Genomic DNA, 19,541 nt, shown 5'->3' on the forward strand with positions numbered 1-19,541 from the left:
ATTTGATGGTGAAGTAGAATAATAGTGTAATATTCATGTAAACAGGAAAGCTACGACTCTGTGATGTCAACAAGAGACAAACTCTGGAGCTGATCCACTGACTGAAGAGCTCAACTTAAAGGACTAACTGTAGTTGCATATGCATGGTCAATAAATGCTAATATATACACATTTTGTGGTTTCCAACTGGAGGTACGACAGTGAATCAAACTTACCTAAATGTGAAAGCTCAAACAAACATTCAAACATACATGTAGAAGTCATCTGTCTCCAATTCACTGCAAACGGAGCAGCCCTAGGTTTTGTGTCTTGATCAAATCATGGAAAACAGCAGTGATTTTGGCGTTTCTAGCTTTGATGGTGAGATACTGATCTTTAAAATTATTAATCCATCTGTCACAGCTCACAAGATTAACTTTTAAATCATGTTTTATAGTGATTTTTTTTTGTCTCACAAGATGTATGAAAAATGAGAGTTTCAGGAAAGGCAACGTGAGGATTTGTTCCACTCCCCAGGGCCCCGGCTGATTTTATCTGTCTGTGAAACACCTCGGCTGGACGAGGACAAAGGGAGGGGCCCGTGGTTTGGTCACCAGAGGTGTTTTCCTTGGCAGTGGAATGTTTTGAGTGTGGAGCTCTTTCTGTGTGGAGTTTCAAAGGGAAGCGGTTATTCCAGAAACAGGAAAGTGCTACAAACAATATGGCAACACATGGCCCCTGCTGGAGCTGCTGCCGCCTCCTGCACTGCTGCCGAGTGTTGCTGCCTGTTGCCAAGACAGAATATACATAACTGACTGTGTGTGTGTGTGTGTGTGTATTTGTTTGTAATAACAGAACATATTCAATCAGTCAGTGGTGGAGATTTGATTGTGCAGATGTGGCCTATGTATCTTTTCCCTTCGTTGTTTTTTAATTGCAGTTTTACAGAGTAATGCAAATGTTTTACATTTCACCTCCAAATTTAAGAAACAACAATCTTCATCAGTAAGGACAAATTAAAGTACAATTATGTGTCTTGGGAAGTTTTTGGGGAAAGCAGATAAAAATAGCCTTTTTGAGTTGTTTGTATTTAAAATATTTTGTTGTTTGATTATGTGATTTGTGTTTCAGATTTAACAGTAATCATTTCATTGTGTTGTAGTCTGTTGGCTTTATTTAAGCTGGGCTATGACACAGTGAGTAGTAAGTGGAAGCACATGTTTGCTGTAATGCTTTCACATCACAATAAAAATGCAAACTAAAAAAATACAGAAAAACTAAATCAAGCCATGATTCAAATCTCCATCATTAACCTCCATTAGCTTCTTAGCAAGCTGTGTTTTAAACCGTATGGAAGCAAAATGCAATGTTAATTATTTGTGTTTATATCATGTATGATCCATGTAATTTTAATTGTCTTAATTAGCAAAACAACAACTTCTCACCTGTAAGCTATCTCTGACCACCAATGAGGATTCATGACTGATGTGTTTTTATTTTTCCTACTAAGTGTTTATTTACGCCATGCAGAAGTATTTAGTGAGCCACATGACAAATAAACATCCAAAAAACATCAGAAGAGATCCTTTTTAAGATGATAAGACAAATATGGATTAGTCTGCCAGTTCATCCACAATGCCAAATGCAAGAGATGAGTGGAGGAGATGAAAAACTGCTGTTTTTCTTCTTAATGACTCATTACTGTGGTAGTAAAGTAGAGGTTGAACATTCACGAAGAAGGTTGGGAGGAACATCAGCCAGACATAAAGTCTGTGATCCCTGAATGTTCATCTTTCACTACCTGCAATTACTCATCACTGACACACTCACACACAGTGCACGGTCACAGAGACAGAAACACACACTCAGACATTCCTCTCTTTCCGTCTTCTGTGTATTTCAGATGGTGACTTTGTATCAAAATGACCTGTCTGACCCCTGCAGATCTTGCTTCAACCCTCCTTCCAAAGTTGCTCCCTCTTTTTCTCATTTGTCTTATCCCAGTGTCTCCAGCCAAAAAGACCTGAATTCCTTCTGCTCTCCAACAAATTGTTCAGACAAATCTTGTGACAACTGCTAGTCTATCATCCAAACCAGTCACCAAAAAACAGGTAAATAATGAGGATATGACTCCCTGCCTTTCAAACGTTGTAAAAGCTATTCAGCAACTACCTAAACTTAACATTGTAGATTTGAAATAAAGCATAATTCTGTAACTGAATGCCATTTCTTTTCTCAAATTTAATAGGAAAACAAATCTGACACGCAGTTTATTTAAACAAGAGGACAGGAAACAATGACCACGGTCAGCAAAGGGCATCGGTCATCATCCACTGGTTACACAGACCACGACCTTAAACAGCTTCTCTAACCCATGTAAATGCTCCCTGGTCCTTGCCAGTGAGTAAAGTGAAATTTTTATAGTTGAGTGTACCACTTACAATCAGAGCCAGCCTGTTACTGTACATTGGTGTCTGAAGTGTTATGCATGTCATAAAGAGGGTCAGCCATGGCATTATTAGTGTTTATTGAATGTGACTTGTACTTGAGGAGTGTTCTGGGGTTCAGTGTCTTGCTCAAGGATGCTTTAAGCTTAGAATCAATGGCCACCATCTGAGCTACAGCCAGTAAAATTGTAAATTACTGGCCTAAAGTTTTGAAAGAAATGTAAGCGGTAATGTAGTATGGGTCACTTTACTTACTGCTTCAGAAATGTCACAGCTAACTCTCTGGAACCAGGAGGTCCCCATTCCAACTGACACTCTCACCATATCATCCTACATTTTCTACATGGTATACCAGTACTCTTGACAAATCCCTCCATGTATGCAGGCATATCAGCAGCTCCTTGATGACAAGAAATCGGTTCAATTCCAAAAATACTCTATACCTCTTGGGGAATATTAGTAACAGATCCTATTGTTTTGCTACTTGGCACTATTCCAAGAAGGGCTGTTTGTCCAAGTTAGCAACAGTAACTAAGGAGGGCAGGCCTTTGCAATAGGTCAGTTTTGGCCAGTGAGTGAAGTTTAGCCTGTTATTTCCAAGCAACAATATTTAGAGCCAGGGGGGTAAAAACTTGAATCATCTGTGTTTAAAAACAGTTCCATATGCATAATTTTTGCAACTTTTCTAGATATGAGGCTTTGTCCTCACTGTCCTCACTTGCTTACTTCTCCCTTGTCCTACATACACTAGTTGTAAGTATTACATGTGGAGCTCCTTCCTCTTTCCTTGCTGCACCAAACGTCCCCACTGGGAGGGTGGGTCTTCCCTGTGTCCCATCATCCTCACAGTCCTCATCCTGGGCGGAAGCCACGAGGCAATAAACTCTGTCTTCACACCCACTCTGACAAATGTGCCTTCACCTCCCAGGGTTGAAAAATAAATCCTTACAGGATGCAGAAGCATCCTTCTCAAGAATTGTATACCAAGACAAGAAGGAGTGCACACACAGGCATTAATAGTGTATGTGAGATACACAGGCCACTTTTCTCCACACACATGCAGATAAACACTACAAATAAAAACAAGGCATACATCAATTAAATAGTTCCTGTTTGAGTCCATATTTATCTAAATCAAAACAGAGTCAGAGCATTGTTGGAAAGTGTTCAGTTCCTCTTCTTTTTCATCTCAACTTCCAAAAAAAAAATAAATCTTTTCCTCTCATCCTCCTCTTTTGTTCTCCTCCTCACTATCTCTCTCTCTCTCTCTCTCTCTCTCTCTCTCTCTCTCCATAATTTCACTGATCAATACCAGAACTATAATGATGATGAACAACCCGCATCAAGGAAAGAATCACAAAACATATTTTTGTCTTCTCACACATGCTGATGACATCTGGTGAGGATGTGGATCCTCTCCTCTGTTTCCTTCTGTCTCTACACGTATGTAAATGAGATTTGTGTGCTTGTGGAACTAATCTGTATTATGCTGCAAGTAGCTCATCTGAATACAAATATTCTGCCTGAGATTACATTTCTACCTTAGGGAGCTTGTGAGTCATACATAAACTTCTGCCAAGGATCATGTTTTGACACATGTCTGCATTTGTAAGGTACGGAACAATCAAATCAATTCACATACAAAATAAAACAGATTCAGGAATTACCAGATGAAGCTGGACTTTGTCTGATTTCTTAAACAACTGTAGAATACCAGAAATTGTCGGGTTTGAATGCTTCCTGCATTTCTGCAACTAAAAGCAAGAGCTCTGTATGATTTTAAATGTCTCAATGCATGTACTTTGTAAAGATATTGCACAGCACATGCCTAATAACCAGGCTCCAAGTTTTGCAGCCATGTTAACTGTTCTAAAAAAGTCAGGTGGTCACCAAAGAGGGTAGGATTCATCATCTGTGTACCACAAAAAAACAAACTTTCATGGTAACCATTCACTAGCTGTTGAGATATTTCAGTCTGGACCAAATGGAGGACAGAAAAACAGACCAACCAATCGACACCATGACATTGTCATCCCTAGAGCTGTACAGCTAACATGGCTAACAAAGATAATTGAATACCCTTGATGCACAGCAATAAAACTGGACTTAACCTCAACTGAAAGTCATTTAGAAACTGCTGAGTTCAAAGGCTGCTGCCATGTAGATCTCCATTGCCCTCCCTCCCAGGTGCACTCAAAAAAAAAACAGATCCAAAACCTGATGCCTAATGCGCAACATTATGTTAAAGTATGGCAGGGAGACGTGACGAGCAGAGGATGTCAAAAATTGGGAATTCCTATCTGGACACCTGACAAACCGCATTCACTTCAAATCAGTAGTTCCAAAACTGGGCACTCGTTCAGTGGAAAAATGTGTCTTGAATTTTCCACTTTTGACAAATAACAAAAGTTAAAAAAACTTTTGAGTTGACTGAAATAGCCTATGGAGGCATGCTTATCAGATGACTTGTAGCAGTAATCTTCCATCAGAGAATCCAGGGATAATCCATTTAAAATCACTCCATAGGTTCATTGTTATCAAATCCTCCCCATATGGCCACACTGTATGCTTTCAGACTTGCCTGAAACAAATTCAATTCAAGAGCTTCACTATGTTTCAAAGTAGCTTCAGTAAAGCTTTTTCTATGTGGCCTCTTCTCAGAAAAGTTCAGTTGTTGAAAAGTACACATGATTTTACACAGAGCTACTATCTTGTATGACAAGGCAGCAACAATTACTCCCTCAATACTAATTTGGCTGATTGTATGGCTTTTAACTCAGTGGATCTTCATGAGGCATATGCCTGAGTGGACATTTCCTTCCTTGAATAAAACTAAATTATCAACCAACAATTGAAACAATTATATGAGGACTCTAGACTAGGGAACTAAGAGAACATCTGTGACAGCTTGGCCATAAATCCAACTTTATGTCCTTTGCAAACACCTTAAAACTGTAAACACCCAAAGCATCAGTGTGCTGCAAGTTCCAAATTGGAAATCTAGGTTAAATCAACAGCAACATGATTACTGTAATTAATGTTATTCCTAATTATGATCAATTTTGGAAACAAGTGGCGCTGCTTTATTAAGTTTCAATATAAATACATTAACCGTATTGCAATCTATCATTGACAAGATGTTTCATTTGATATTAAACTTTATGTGCTTAATTTGTAAAGTAAATTTGTTTTTACTCTTGACTTTAATCTTTGTAATTTACCTTGGCACCACAGGCGAAAATGCCTGGATATTACTCAACACAGATAGAGCCAATTTGGCATCAAGATAGTGGAAAAAATGTGCACTAACTAAAGAAATGTAGGCAGTGAGAAAAGGAGGTACGATTTTGACTATGATAGAGATGTTGTGAAAATGTCAATTATCCCTGCTTCATATGTGGATTGTGGACTGCAGCAGGTAATGCCTACTTTTGTTCATCTCGCTATAACAATTGCTGGCTAAAATAATAATGATTGTTCATAATATATTTATGTTAGAGGGTATCCATTTAGTTGCAAAGGATTATTATTATTATTCAAAGTAAGGGGTTACATGTGCACCATATCTCCTATGGACCAGTCATCTTTGACGGTGTCACAAGGCTACAACAGTGATAATAACAGGATAGTTTCTGTCTCACCTGCGTTCCTGAGGAATCTGCCTGTGTAGGAAGTGACGACTCTTGTGGTGGGGTCATAGAAACCATCTCCACAATCATAACACCGATCAGGAATAACACGTGGAGGATGCAGATCAGTTAGCTGAGACTTTCCTGCATGGACAGGGTGGATAGTTTGCACTTAATTATTTTCTTATGGTTGTTTACTATCCTCAGTTAGAGGAATATCTCAGTGGTTAATGCTGTTGCATACCTAGAAGATTTTGTGTTCAAAACTTAATTCTCTGTAATTGCTTTGGCTGTTACTTCTCTTACACCCATGTGTTCCAAATCTTAATATACTGACAGTGTTGTAATTCTGGGAAAACTTCAATGATGTTTGTGTTTCTGTGAGAGTGGTATAGAGAGGAAATAAACAAATAAACAGAACCCAACCTGCAGGCCTGAGTCCATTGCACCTCTCACTGTAGAAGCGCCTGTCATAACCATCACAGTAGTCCCAGTCCTTCTCCAGGTACTGCAGACCATCAGCAAAGGTAAAAGAACCCTTGTGAGGAAGCACAATGAAATATAGAGTGGGCTAAATCATCTTCATTCTTCAGTCATAAACTTTAAAAGGTAATTTCACCCATAAATTACAAAAACTTTAGTTTCCAACTTGCCTCTAGTGGTGTCTGACCATGCATAGTTTCAGTGTCATGTGCCAAAACTCTGATATCTGCATCTTCAACCACCCCAGTACAATGGAAGCTGATGAAATTCCCTTTGTGCTCCTAAAAGTGGTGAAATAATTACATCTGAAAAACTCAACAGCAGAAACAATGTCCCTGTTACTCAAGATAATCCACAGACCTCACTGTTGAAAGTTTTTGTTGGGACTGTTTCTTGGGCAGAAAGTATTTCCAGTGAAAGCTGTTGAAAGCGAGGTCTGAAGGTTATCCTGTGTAGCCGAGACATGGTTTCTGGAAAGATAAGTTGCTGGTGAGGTTTTCAAATGTCACTTTTCAGTGCTTCAAGCACCACAAGAAATTTTCCTCCATTGTCTTTGGGTTGAGGCAGAAATTTTAGAGATGGATATCTCAAAACCTCAGCAGATGAAACCAAAACTTTCTGCATTGATATGTACCACTGGGGTAAAGAGGAAAAATATGTCTTTTGGTATTTTGGGTGAGCTGACACACACTATCTGTGTGTGTGTTAAGAGCGCATATTCAGTGAGGGGTCAAATACAAATTGGAAGAGAAGAGAAGAGAAATTTAACCTAGTCTTATCTATAGACCTTTTTCTCTGTAGATATTCAGACCCGTCAGGCAGGAAAAGCACAGGTGTTACTAATGACAGTAACGATGGCTCAGCTCCACTGAAGTCTCCCATTAAACTATGTCAGTTAACCAGGATGCACAGTACCAGAACCATGGAACTGAAACACCAACATGGAAATGCAGCCTTAATTAAGGTGATAAATTACACCTGTGCTTTTCCTGCTATTACAAGTCTCTGCAGTAGAAAAGGTCTGTTTATATGCACCAGACAAAATTCCAGGTTATTCTTGTTTGTTGTTGTTATCCCTTTTATTTATTAACACTTGTTAACAAAATTTCAATATAGCAGTTGCAGTGATATTTACACCTCAACCATAAGATTTCTAATAAAACATATTACCGGTATTTTAATAGTATCTTAAAAAATTACCATACACAGAGTGTTCAAAGTGATCTCAAACTTTTAGGCATATGACACTTTGAAATGCTTGTTAATTCTCATAGAAGGCATGGAGGCTACAGACTTATGCACTATTTCAAAATGAGAAGGCAAAACTGCAAATTTTCACAGCAGATATATGTTTTTGCCTATCCTAAAATATGAAGAAAAAAACACATGGATCCTGAAGCCCCAGGCTGAGAAGCATTGTTTGAAGGAAGAAGTGCAAGTTGCAGAATGAGCTATTAGTTCCCAGATGTAATTTCCAGAGTTTGAATTTCTGAGTATATTGGATGGTTTAGGCCTGTTTTGAATAGAAGAGGGTTTTCTTGGGCTGGCATGAACACAGGTGCAGGGTAGTCTGGGCCAATGTTAGTCATGGTTCAGAGCTGCTATCATTTCACATGAACCGCAACTGCAGTGATGATAATAATTGGAGTGATCACTGTTGTGGCAAAAGTCCATGAAAGATTGCATCAGAGCAGGAGGGACTACAGCTTCACGCAGGAAAAAGGGAGAGAAACCTAATAACTGCGACAATAATGGTGAGTGATTGCTAAAAGGGACCAGATGTGATAACAAGTATAACCAATGTGAAACACACAGTCACGCATGCCATATGGATGCATATATTCTGTCATACACACATACATGCACACAACTCCTCACCTGTTTAGCTATGCCGTTCTCCCAAATAGCCTCATATTTACTTCCATTTGGAAAATGTAGCACTCCTTTGCCATGGAACATCCCATCTTTCATCTCTCCCTCATACTTGGTCTCTGTGGGAAAGATATACTCTCCTTTTCCTTCCATCCTGAGCGAGAGAGGAGGTGGTCAACAGTGCGCCGTCAACTTTTAGCTAACTACAAACCACTTTGTGATTAATTTGGTTATGTGAATACTGCTTTTTAGGGCTACAAATCAGTTGTGCTATTTTACCTGTAATTTTTTGTGTCTCCTGTGTAAGTGCTCCCAGTGAACTCCATTAATATGCTTTCGTCTTCTCAAATTAAATAAACTAAGGTACAAACCGCGGCTTTGAGACGGGCCAACGCTGAACTGCGACGTTACCATGGCAACGTGGCAACATACTTCTCTATATATAGTCTATGCAACAGAAAGCTGAGAGGGACGTCTTGAAACTGCTCTTCATAAAGAACAGTGTATCACAGTCTTTTAATACGAATTCAAAATAAAACTTGACAAAACACCACCCAAAATAACAAATTCATCCAACTCTTATTTCCTTTAACAGTCTTTTTCACTACGCATGCGGGCGGCCTTTGTCGCTTACTCGTGTACGTCATCAGAGCGCGCCTCCTCCCGGCTGGCAGCAATCAGAAAGCAAACTGACCTTCTCCGCGGCCTCGTCGTCGCTCGTCCTAGAGCGAGGACCTTGGATGTTTTTAAGCGGCGGTGTTTGATTTTCTGCGTTTTTGTTTCCTTGTGCAGCCATGCCCACAACACTGGAAGTTCCCACTCTGCAGGAGCTAAGTGTGGACGAGGTGAGCAGCGGTTATTCTTAAGCTTGAATGAAAATCATAGACAGAACATGCTAGCTAAGTAGCTGCTAACGCTAGCTGCTATAGGCTTCAGGATATGTGCTCAGGATTTAACAACTTTTGCAGCTAGCGTTACCAACCTTCACAGTGGTCAAAGATAGTTAGATAAGATGGGTTAATAATACACCCGCCAGTGAATATTTATGTTCGCAATTGATGTCGCTGAATATTCTGTCATCTTTGCGATAGCCACCATGGCAACATTAAATAGCTTTAGAGGAATTAAAATATGTCTTCAATACTATCGATGCAGAAACAATCATTAACTTTGTCTTTGCAGGGTTTGTGTCGTTTAACACTACCTCTCCATATCAGCACTGTGTGGACAGTAACTTTGCATTGGCTGACCCAGAACAACTCCTGACATGTTTATGTCAACAGCAGTGTTATTTGACACATTGAACTTGTCCTTGGAAGTCAGGTGTTAGCTCGCAGCAGCTCCAATCTTTTCAAAACCAGTCAGTGATCTAATGAACGATATGTGTGCAGATGCTAGGTGCGTTTAAATTCAGTAGTTCAACACATATTTGAAGAATTACATCACATTGGCAGTGCTCTAAACCTTTCTCCAGCAACTTCATACTGTTCTTGTACTTTATACTGTTCTGATGCCCAGGGCCTGACAAATCCTTCTCCTCTGTAAATAAAAATTCTTAAGAAGTATGTTTTAGAGCATTTGAATTTACTTTAAACACAGTATTGTGATATATTTGCATTACTTCTCTGGTGTGGGGATTATCAGAGTTCAACACTGATTTGCAGAACATCCATTTATCTGGCAACACTGCTTTAGTTGGAATATATAAAGATATTGATGAGTGATGTTGGGTTGATGAATGACTTTTCTCCAATAAAGAGCTCGGTCCTCATAACTAATTAATTAAATTACAAAGTCTATTTTCATTGTGTGTTTATTTTTAAATACAGACATTTAGAAAGCAAGATAAAATTTACAGACTAAATAAAACAACTTGAATGTGATTGAAGGTGTACTTTTTAATATTGGAGCTGGCCTAGCAGTTTCCAGCTGCCCCCAGTTGGGCAACACATTAACAGTGTTCTCTGCCCTGGACCCATGTTAAACTGATGGACAATCTTCATACATTTACCTCTGCTCTCTTAATGGGATCACAAATATCAGCAAGGGTCAGGCAACACAAAAATATTCCCATACCTAACAAAAATGAAATTATGTCCCAGCAAATCTATTACTTGGTAATTAATGATAATTTTAACCAAGTCTCATTGTTTTGCATGTGTCTGTTTCTTTCCAGATCAATGTGTCGTCTGCAGTGCTGAAGGCTGCTGCCCACCATTATGGCTCCCAGTGTGACAAACCCAACAAGGAATTCATGCTCTGTCGCTGGGAGGAGAAGGACCCCAGGAAGTGTTTAGAGGAAGGGAGGAAAGTAAACGAGTGTGCACTCAACTTCTTCAGGTAATACACACCCATACATAGACATGATTACAATCATCTCAGAAGATATACACAGTGTGTGTTTTTCCTATAATTACAAAAATAGTTGTCTATCAGATATATGGTACCTGTGTGAACAGACTAGAAACCTGTAAGAAAGCAGTAATGAGCAATGTGTTTGACGGTTAAGGCAATACATGAGTGATGTGAGGCTGCCACACTGCTATCATCTGCAAAACTGAGCAGTGCGCTTGTGGTCAGACTGATTTTCAGATGTGGCTGATCTCTGGAGCCAGCTGGAGAGTGCATAGTGTGAGAATCCATGTAAAACCATGGTTTGTGGTCAAGAGTTTTTGCATTTCTTCCTCTGTGATGGACACATGGGCAGAATATGTGCTTTGAGGTTGTAAATACTGCTGTTGGATAATTGTTGTTCCAGGGGTTACAGTTGTTAAGTTTACACAGATCAAAGATAACACACAGTTGGATTGTCTTTTGGCCTGTTCTGTAACTTGTCCTGCTAATAAACTCTACACTCCACCTGCCTCTACTGAATGCACTGAACCATGAGTGGTGAGAAGTTGTAGCTGCATAAGATCTCTTCTAACTTTCTAATTGTCTGTATTATGACTATTTGTCTTAATATTTTAGAAATTGTAATTGTAAATGTAAAAAATGGGGCACGTATTGTCCTTAATATTCCAAAGTGCATCTTAATAGAAGAAACGATGAGTGATCGCATGTTTTTGGAAATATGAATACATGAAGAAAGCCCCAAAATACCCAGAGGAAGGAGCAGATTTAAAAGAAGGTAAAGACATGTGTCACACACTTAAACCCAAGATTAAAACCACACAGCACAGTCTCTAGGCTTTCAGCAGAACTAAAGCAAAAATACCCACAACAGGTTTGTGGTTAAACTTTCAGTTCAACTTTCCTGAGATGTTGCCAAATGTCTGAAAACTTGTTTTCCATTATGTAAGTGTACTTTGTCACAGTACTAATCTCACAGCTGTTTTTGGATCATCTGGATTATTTTTTCAAGTCAGTCTATTCCTGCAGAGCTATTTAAGCATTATTATTATTATTACTATTATTATTATTATCATTAATAATTTTACTTTGTATTCATTTCAGTTTGATAAAAATCATTTTTTCAGCTATTGAATTAGTCAGCCTCTACCCTAAAATCTCAATTAACACTAAATTTAAAATATGTTCTTTACGTCATTTTTCTGTGCTACTTTCTTTCTAAAATGCCCAGTAGAAAAAAGGAATTGTATAACATAAGTTAACTATACAGCCTATTGTGTCTATGAAACTTGCCACTGGGGGCTGTTTGAGGAAGTGGTCTGGGATTTTTCACTCTTAACTACTATGCCTGTGTTTACTGACAGTTTAAGACAGAGCTTTGGTTGTACCCTGATGCCCATGCAGTAACTAAGGTGCTTTTGTGTGTTTGCGTGTGTCTCAAACAACTTGTGTTTTTGGTTTCTAAAAAAAAAAGAAGAAAGAAAGTAAGAAAAAGTGTAAAACACATGACCTCTAATTCAAAAGCAGAAACAAACAACTGACACTCTAACCCCAAAGATAAACTGAGAGTTATTGTGAAAGCGAAGTACCTGTAATTATTATAATGAGGAAAGATTTGAGAAAAGCTGTAATTGCACCTGGGACCTGGTTTGATTCGTGGGTGCTTCTGGCAACTGCCAGAAGAACTAGAAGAACTTCATTCACATGACAAGTTAGGAATATTCTTATTGTGAAAACTGGCCCATGGCAGTCAGAATTCTTTTTGATGATTGGAAACTGACAAGTCATAAACCACAATTTAATGAAAGTTCCTGACTTGGACTTCTGTCTGAATCTTCAATTTGATGGACTAATAGGATGAATGTGGTTTATTGATACATTTTTAACTCTGTTCACACCAATCCTTATAGGCAAATCAAGGGTAACTGTGCCGAGTCCTTCACGGAGTACTGGACCTGTCTGGATTATTCGAATTTGGCAGAACTCCGTCGTTGCCGTAAGCAGCAGCAAACCTTCGACAGCTGCGTCCTTGATAAGCTGGGATGGGAGAGACCTGAGTTGGGAGACTTGTCTAAGGTGAGACTTGTGAGAGATTGACTGCGCATTCACAATGTGAGCAGCTGGGTTGATGGGCTCTATTCTTGCCGATTGTGGGCTGTGCAAGCGCCTCTGATTGCTAAAAGCATAGTGGTCTAATTCAGCTACAGTTTTGAACAGGAAAATCATGTATTTTTTGCTGCCTTGGGGATTCTTTTCATTAAAGGGGTTTGCATAACTGGCTGGCAGGCATTAATTAGGCTGCAGCAATCAAAGCAAAACTCAAAACTGATTCTGACAGGAGCTTTTAGGGCATTTATTTCTGTAGTCTTTTAAAAGACACTTGCACAAACCTGGGAATCCATGAATGGCTGTAATCAACTTTCTGGACATTTTGCGCTTGCCAGGCAGAGCTATTGTTCATGGAATCAAATCACATGAGCCTGGAAACAGAAGAGCAGCAATCTGACTTACCATGAAGAAATGTTCAGGTTGAATGTCAACGCACTGACTGAGTTTCTCTGGTTTCTCAGCTATATAAGAGCTTAGAAGAAAGAGAGTGACCCATTCAGGTGGGAAGATATTGAGTGTTGGAGAAAGAAAAGGGCACAGTAGTAGCAGAGGGAGCATAGATGAGAGAGGGGTAGACCTGACCCTGCAAGTCATACACAAAGTACAAAGGAGGGGAAAAGGAGAGAGGATAGGGGATGTGGTGAGAGGAGAGTTGAGAAGATGTAAATCATGACATAAGGGGAGGGCTGTGTATGTCTGACAAGTCATGGCATGCATGTTCCTTTTCTTTTATAGGTGACCAAAGTGGCAACCACACGGCCACTGCCTGAGAACCCCTACCACTCAAGACCACGTCCTGAGCCCAACCCAACCACCGAGGGTAAACTGGAGCCTTCCAAATATGGCAGCAGGTTATTCTTCTGGAGCTGGTGAGGCAGCTCCAGAAAGTCAATCACCTTCCAAATCCATGGGCTCTGTCCAAAAACAACTAGACTTCACATGACTAGTGATACATCTGTGATACTTCAAAAGGTTTAAATCTCCCAGGTGCAGGCACAGGCAATAAGGATGCTGGTTTTGGCACATTTATGTGTGTATGGTCAGAGAGTTGATTTTGGACAGGGCTCATGTCCTAACAGTCTCTTCAGCAGCTGTACTGTACCCTCCAGCATCATCAAACAGTTTGATAAAGGAAGGATAGATGGATGATTGTGTGAACAAAGTCCATGAATCCATACAGCTTTCCTGGCCACATCTGTAAATGTAATGAGTGAACAAATGCAACATACTGTTATTGTTGTTGTCAAATAATAAAAAGATAAATTATAATACTGGATTTTGACTTCTTTTTTAAAACAAGCCTTAAGGTGGGATTTAAAAGCCTTTAACATTTCCTAAGAAAGATCAACTGTTTAAAGGCTTTACCAGCACCAGGTACCAGACACAGTTTCTTTGATATTTGCAAATTGTTGGCGACACCACCATGTTTGCACATCTGTGTTTTGTCAGAGTGTGTATTCTCAGACTGATGGAGGGTGAGGTTGGAGGTCAAGGCTCAGGGTCACTACCTGCAGCTAGAGAGAGCTGCTTCTGCTTCCTCCTTTTCTCCCAGCTCACTTCCTGCCTTTGACCCGGACTGGAAGAAGGCTGGAGGAGTCGTGTTGGAGATGCACTGCGAAGTACGTTATTTGCGACCAGCATACATGTGTGTGCATATGTGCACGTGTGCACTTGTGACCTTGAATGGAAGGAGATGAGAAGCTAATTCAAAGACAGGCCGTGCCTGTGGAACTTAGAGGACCATGCCAACGCACACACGTGCTCACATACCACCAGGACACTGTTCAAGATCAAAGTTGAGTTTTAATGTGGTGAGTGAAATTCTCTTGCATACGAGTTACCATAAAAGCTCAGATTTTGTTTAAGTATGCATATCAGCTGTCTGAAATCTACTGGTGATTTGAATTGCTGTACTTAAAATGTCAGTCTTTAACCCCTGCCATGTGGTTGATTTCTATGGGGACCAATAGTAATGCAAGATTTGACAGCTTTCTCATACTCAGAAGCAGAGATGTGGCCCTAGGGTGTTTTGCATGTGATGTAAGTGTCCTGTTTCAGCGCACAAAAACATAGGGACTTGACTTATAGAGAGGTCAACAGCTATCAGCTGACAGTCACTCCAGTTTTATTCTGAATATGTAAAAATACACTTTTAGCTTTTTTGTTTTTGCTTATTCTAGATGGAGCACTGATATTATGCCTACTGCCTGTGTTTTCTATACTGTTTCCAACTGTTTCCCACAAGTTTCTTTTTTTCCTACAGATAGCAAGTTCAGCAGTGTGCTGTCAGAGCTTATTGCCAAAAACAACCATGTATTTTCATTGTGTACAGTAGCTTCATGTGATGTGTATATATGCAGACAGGAGTGTGCATGTCTGTGTGTTTCTATAAGGCGTCTCTGACAGTAGTTGCAGAAATCCCCTCGCAAGGTGTGGTCTGGACCTGCTTCTCGCACAGGAAATGTCTGACAGACCTTCTTCTGACCTGGACAGTGGGACAAAGGGAGGAGGGAAGAAGGGATGTAACAAGAAAGAGGAGGTGCGGACAGAGGGAAACACAGAGGAGAAGGGGGCAAAGGACTGAAAGGAGGTGGTGAATGAGAAAACAGGTGAGGAGGTGGGAGAGAAATGAACAGAAGGGGGAGGAAAAGAACAAAAAGCAGCAGTTACAGGGAGGTAAGGAATTAAACTAAAGGTAGGACAGGGAAAAAGTGTGATCCAGTGAGGGCAAGGTGGAGGGAATGACTTGAAAGCAGACAGACCAGACGGACTGGGGGCTTGGGAGGTTGTTCAGTGGCTGGCGGTGAGGCCCTGGGGCTCGTGGCAGGCCTGTCTCCATGCGACTCGCAGGAAGCGGAGGGTCATCGTTGTTTGACACAGCACCGCCACAGGAAACGGGCTCTGGCACAGGAAAGAAATACAATACAGGGCTTTCACAAAGCTACAGCCCGCCTGGGAGCCCGACGCGCTAAAATACTCAAACAACTGGGCTTGTTCATAACACATGACTGTCAATATTCCCATTGTTCAGTGTCAGGTTTGACATAATAAAATGAATGTTTAAAGAGGTGATGGTCACTGACAGTCATAGCTGGAAAGTGTTGTTTATTTTCCATCAGACCCACAGTGTTTGAAACTGAAGATAGAGTTCAAGGGGACAAAAAACTACATTTAGATTTTCAGTGCAGCGCAGAAAATTAACACTGACTACATTATCAGTGCATTACTTTTGTATCCGTAACACAACACTGCACTTCTCTTCTGCTGCATCCATGCCATTAAGAGCCCTGAACATGTGGGTGCACTTGATTTGACAAACCCCTAAAATGTAGGTGTGTTTGATTTGTTTATGTTGGCATGCCTTCCCAGCCATTTCGCCCTGTGATCTTTTAGACTGTACATGTTGTTGAGTGTTTCTTTCATGTCTCCTCATCCCTTGCACTGCACTGGGCGGCTTTGAACTGGCATGCAGGTTGCTGTATGTATAAGACACACAACAGCCGAGCTACAAGTGCCACCACCACTCATGGAGATTAATAATCTGAGATCTTCAAAAGGGAAATACTCACACAAAAGCACATGTGCTCACTTACGAGGCAGACATTGTTGTTTTTAATCTCTAATGTTGTCTGGGAAGAGTCATGCAGGCACCGTTACACAAGACAGGACGTCGCGGCAGTGAAAGATTTCGTGTTGGGTTATCCTCCAAAACCTTGTCGCACCAGCATTTATAACAGTCAAAGTTCAGACCAATATTAATTACTTTCACGTAAATTAATATCTTGACAGTGCAGGCCTTGAAGGGAACAGGAAACCAAAATGAAGAAAATGGTCATATCAGCTGTACTCTATATTGCACCATACAATATTATAAAAACCTGCTTATTCCAGAGCTCTGGCACATAAGCGCGACAGAGTAGTTTGTTGTGAGCCATAAGATACAAGTGTACAGCACAGCTGTTTCCTTGAAGTAACTGTTAATTCATTGTCTAGTCAGAGACTTAGAGTTTGTATACTGACTAAGTCACCAAGCTCCTAAGGCCACCTATTTTGCAGTGCTACAAGTAATCTCACTATTTGCCAAACATGTTGCAGATAATGAAAGAAAAGCATCTGGTCTTTCACCAAACATATGGTGAGTTTCCTGAATACGAAGCTGTTTGCTGCGTTGCTAGTGCTGTGTTTTTTTTTTTTTTAACCCACCCTGGAGTTGAGCTGTTTTTAATAATGTTAATGCAAAATAGACTTGATGGTAGAAGGCCAAGACTGTGCACAAATTTTGAGATATATACACAATGACGTGGAATATTACCTGTCAGGGAATCTTTTAAAATTTGTTGTACTTTTACTTCAGCTTTGTTTCATGTTTTGTTTTGCCACTTGCCACAGCAGCGGACACAAGCTGCAAGCACAACCTTGACATATCACTGTTTAAGTCGATATGGCAAACAGTTGCTTATGCACACCTCCAGCACATATGGAGCCACATCAGGATTTATTCTGAGTTGTGCTCTATTCAAACAGATGTTAAGTACTGGACTCACTATACACCAAAAGCTGGTTCTTCAGCTGATAAATGCTCCATTATGTCCACCAGCTAGTGGCTAACCTAGTCTGTATGCCATTTGGTGCTGAGCAGGTAGTCTACAGTGGCTTTTAAGAGCTTTTCAATGAAAACAGCTGCCTGCTGCGCCTGAAAACAAAGCTATGATGAGAGCTATGATGAGAGCAAACCAAAACAGTGAAGTTGTGGACTGAAAAACCAAAGCAGTGAGCTGAAAGATATTATAAAGCTGAGGGAAACTGCAGAGTCAGGTTAGATTTGACTGTGGGTCAGTAGGAGAGACCCCTTTCACATTGTAAATAGTCATTTGATCCACTGTTATTATAAAAATAAAATTATATTTAACAGAATTTTCTTCAAAATCACACACACAGGCCGTGGGTCCTCACAGCCTTAATCTGTATGGTGTCAGAGTGATGACCATCACTTGTGTTTTGCATTCCAGTCAGACATGCTTCACAGCCGCTCTTTCATGCTGCAGTTTTGCCAAATGCCTCTGAATGCTGCGCTTAAGATAACATTCAGCAAATGTTAAGGTTTCACTCAAGGTGTTAGCTGGTCAAAGACAAGACGGAGCAGGAGAGCTCTCGCTCCATAGCACACTAATGAAGCTCAGTCACACACTCATGGGCAGACAATGAAATACACTGACACATGTGAATGCAGATAAACACACTTGAACAAATGCAGAGCAAAAAAGACACATGCAGGCATGCACATTAACAATAGTTATAAATATCTTCCCAGCACGTATGAGTTATGATTAAATCTACAGGACATAGCTGACATTTTTGTCTTTGAATTATTATTACAAGCAAAGCTTTTTTTTTTTCGTTGTAAGGGACTGAGTAGTATTTCAAATGACTCAAAACAAGGGATTTTCTGAGTGCTCAGCTAACCCTTGAGTCTGTTTATTCTCACATGTTTAAAAATAAAACTCCAGCCATTTCTTTTCGCTACATGTTTATTCTGTGGCATCGGAGCGAATGGGCTAATGTGAAGTATGTGATGAAATGAGACGTCGAAATGACAGCTCAGCCTGTTGTCACACAGCTTAACACTCAAGAAGTTGTGGTCTGGGAGCCACACAGAACACTGTTTATTTGTCTGCAGGTGTGTGCGCATGAGTGTGTGTGCATGAGTGTGTCTGTGTATATGTGGGAGTATGATACATATAGTGTTCACCGCCTTAAATGTTTGAGTTTTGTTTGTGCATTTGTATATGTATGTATGAGCAGAGTTCATACATATGTGTGTGTATCTGTGCATAAATGTGTGTGTCTGCGTGTGTGTGTGTGTGTGGTGTTGCAGCTCCTTCTGGGCTGGCCTGTGTTTATCTTGGCCTGATCCCAGACCTTCATCACTTCTCTGCTGATAGCTCCATTCCTCCATCCCTCTGTCCCTCCGGCTATTTACAAGTCTACCGCAGACTGCCTTTCCCTGCGTGCCAACATCCAATCCTTTTTCTTCCCTGTCTCCTCTCCTCTCTACTCCTCTCCTCTCCTCGGACTCCCATTTGCTTCCATACCGACATCATTTGCTTTATCTCAGACTGTGTGTTGGTACTCTCCCTCAAAAATCCTTCCCTCCCTCACTCTTCTTCCAGCCAAACAGACTAAACCCATCCGTGCTGAAGTATAAACACACATTTAGGCATTACTCATCCTTTCTTCTGTGTGAAGTTTGTTTGTTTATATGTGCATAGGTCTTGCTGTGCTCCTTGTAGAGACAAAAATATTAATAAGTATCCAGAAAGTAAGCTAATATTACTCCTTTATGTGGACTTGCAGTGTGATATACGTTACAACACAGTTATCATAGTTAAATGACTATATTTACTATCTATATTAGTCTCACTCCTTCAGCTTCCATTAAATTACGTAAAAAGGGTAATTACCACATTAATTTCATTTTTTACACCTGTTCTTTTCCTACTGTGACATGGTGAAAAACCTTTCCATGAAAAAGATCTGTTGGGTGAGTCATGTAAATTGGTCCTTTTATGTCAGTATTATAAATTCATTAGATTATAACTTGCACTAGTTGCAATTTGTAGTTTCATGTGCTTAAGACGTTGAAGAAAAGTAGCATTCACAGTGTTATTTG

The 19,541-nt window shown here is 40.2% G+C and overlaps 2 protein-coding genes across 2 annotated transcripts in view; one reads left to right on the forward strand and one right to left on the reverse strand.

Annotated features, from left to right (window-relative positions):
- morn5 (MORN repeat containing 5) overlaps positions 1–9,015 on the reverse strand; it is a 13,549-nt gene extending 4,534 nt beyond the window's left edge. The window contains exons 1-4 of the mRNA XM_018670420.2: positions 8,690–9,015; positions 8,417–8,564; positions 6,482–6,593; positions 6,068–6,199 (exon numbers count right to left, since the gene is read on the reverse strand). Coding sequence (XP_018525936.1) covers positions 6,068–6,199; positions 6,482–6,593; positions 8,417–8,564; positions 8,690–8,736 — 439 coding nt within the window. The 5' untranslated portion in view covers positions 8,737–9,015. The remainder of the gene's footprint in view (positions 1–6,067; positions 6,200–6,481; positions 6,594–8,416; positions 8,565–8,689) is intronic.
- Positions 9,016–9,065: 50 nt separating this feature from the next.
- On the forward strand, positions 9,066–14,140 carry ndufa8 (NADH:ubiquinone oxidoreductase subunit A8). The gene is made up of 4 exons (XM_018670423.2): positions 9,066–9,255; positions 10,587–10,750; positions 12,673–12,838; positions 13,607–14,140. The coding sequence occupies exons 1-4, from the start codon at positions 9,205–9,207 to the stop codon at positions 13,742–13,744; spliced, it is 519 nt and encodes a 172-aa protein (XP_018525939.1). The 5' UTR covers positions 9,066–9,204; the 3' UTR covers positions 13,745–14,140.
- Positions 14,141–19,541: the final 5,401 nt, after the last annotated feature.

Source organism: Lates calcarifer, linkage group LG9, assembly GCF_001640805.2.
Source record: "Lates calcarifer isolate ASB-BC8 linkage group LG9, TLL_Latcal_v3, whole genome shotgun sequence".
Lineage (NCBI taxonomy): Eukaryota > Metazoa > Chordata > Actinopteri > Centropomidae > Lates > Lates calcarifer.

Coding starts and splice junctions, on each gene's coding strand:
- ndufa8 (XM_018670423.2), top strand. CDS start 9,205: ATGCCCACAACACTGGAAGTTCCCACTCTGCAGGAGCTAAGTGTGGAC. Junction 9,256..10,586: donor AGGAGCTAAGTGTGGACGAG/GTGAGCAGCGGT, acceptor GTTTCTTTCCAG/ATCAATGTGTCGTCTGCAGT. Junction 12,839..13,606: donor AGTTGGGAGACTTGTCTAAG/GTGAGACTTGTG, acceptor TTTCTTTTATAG/GTGACCAAAGTGGCAACCAC.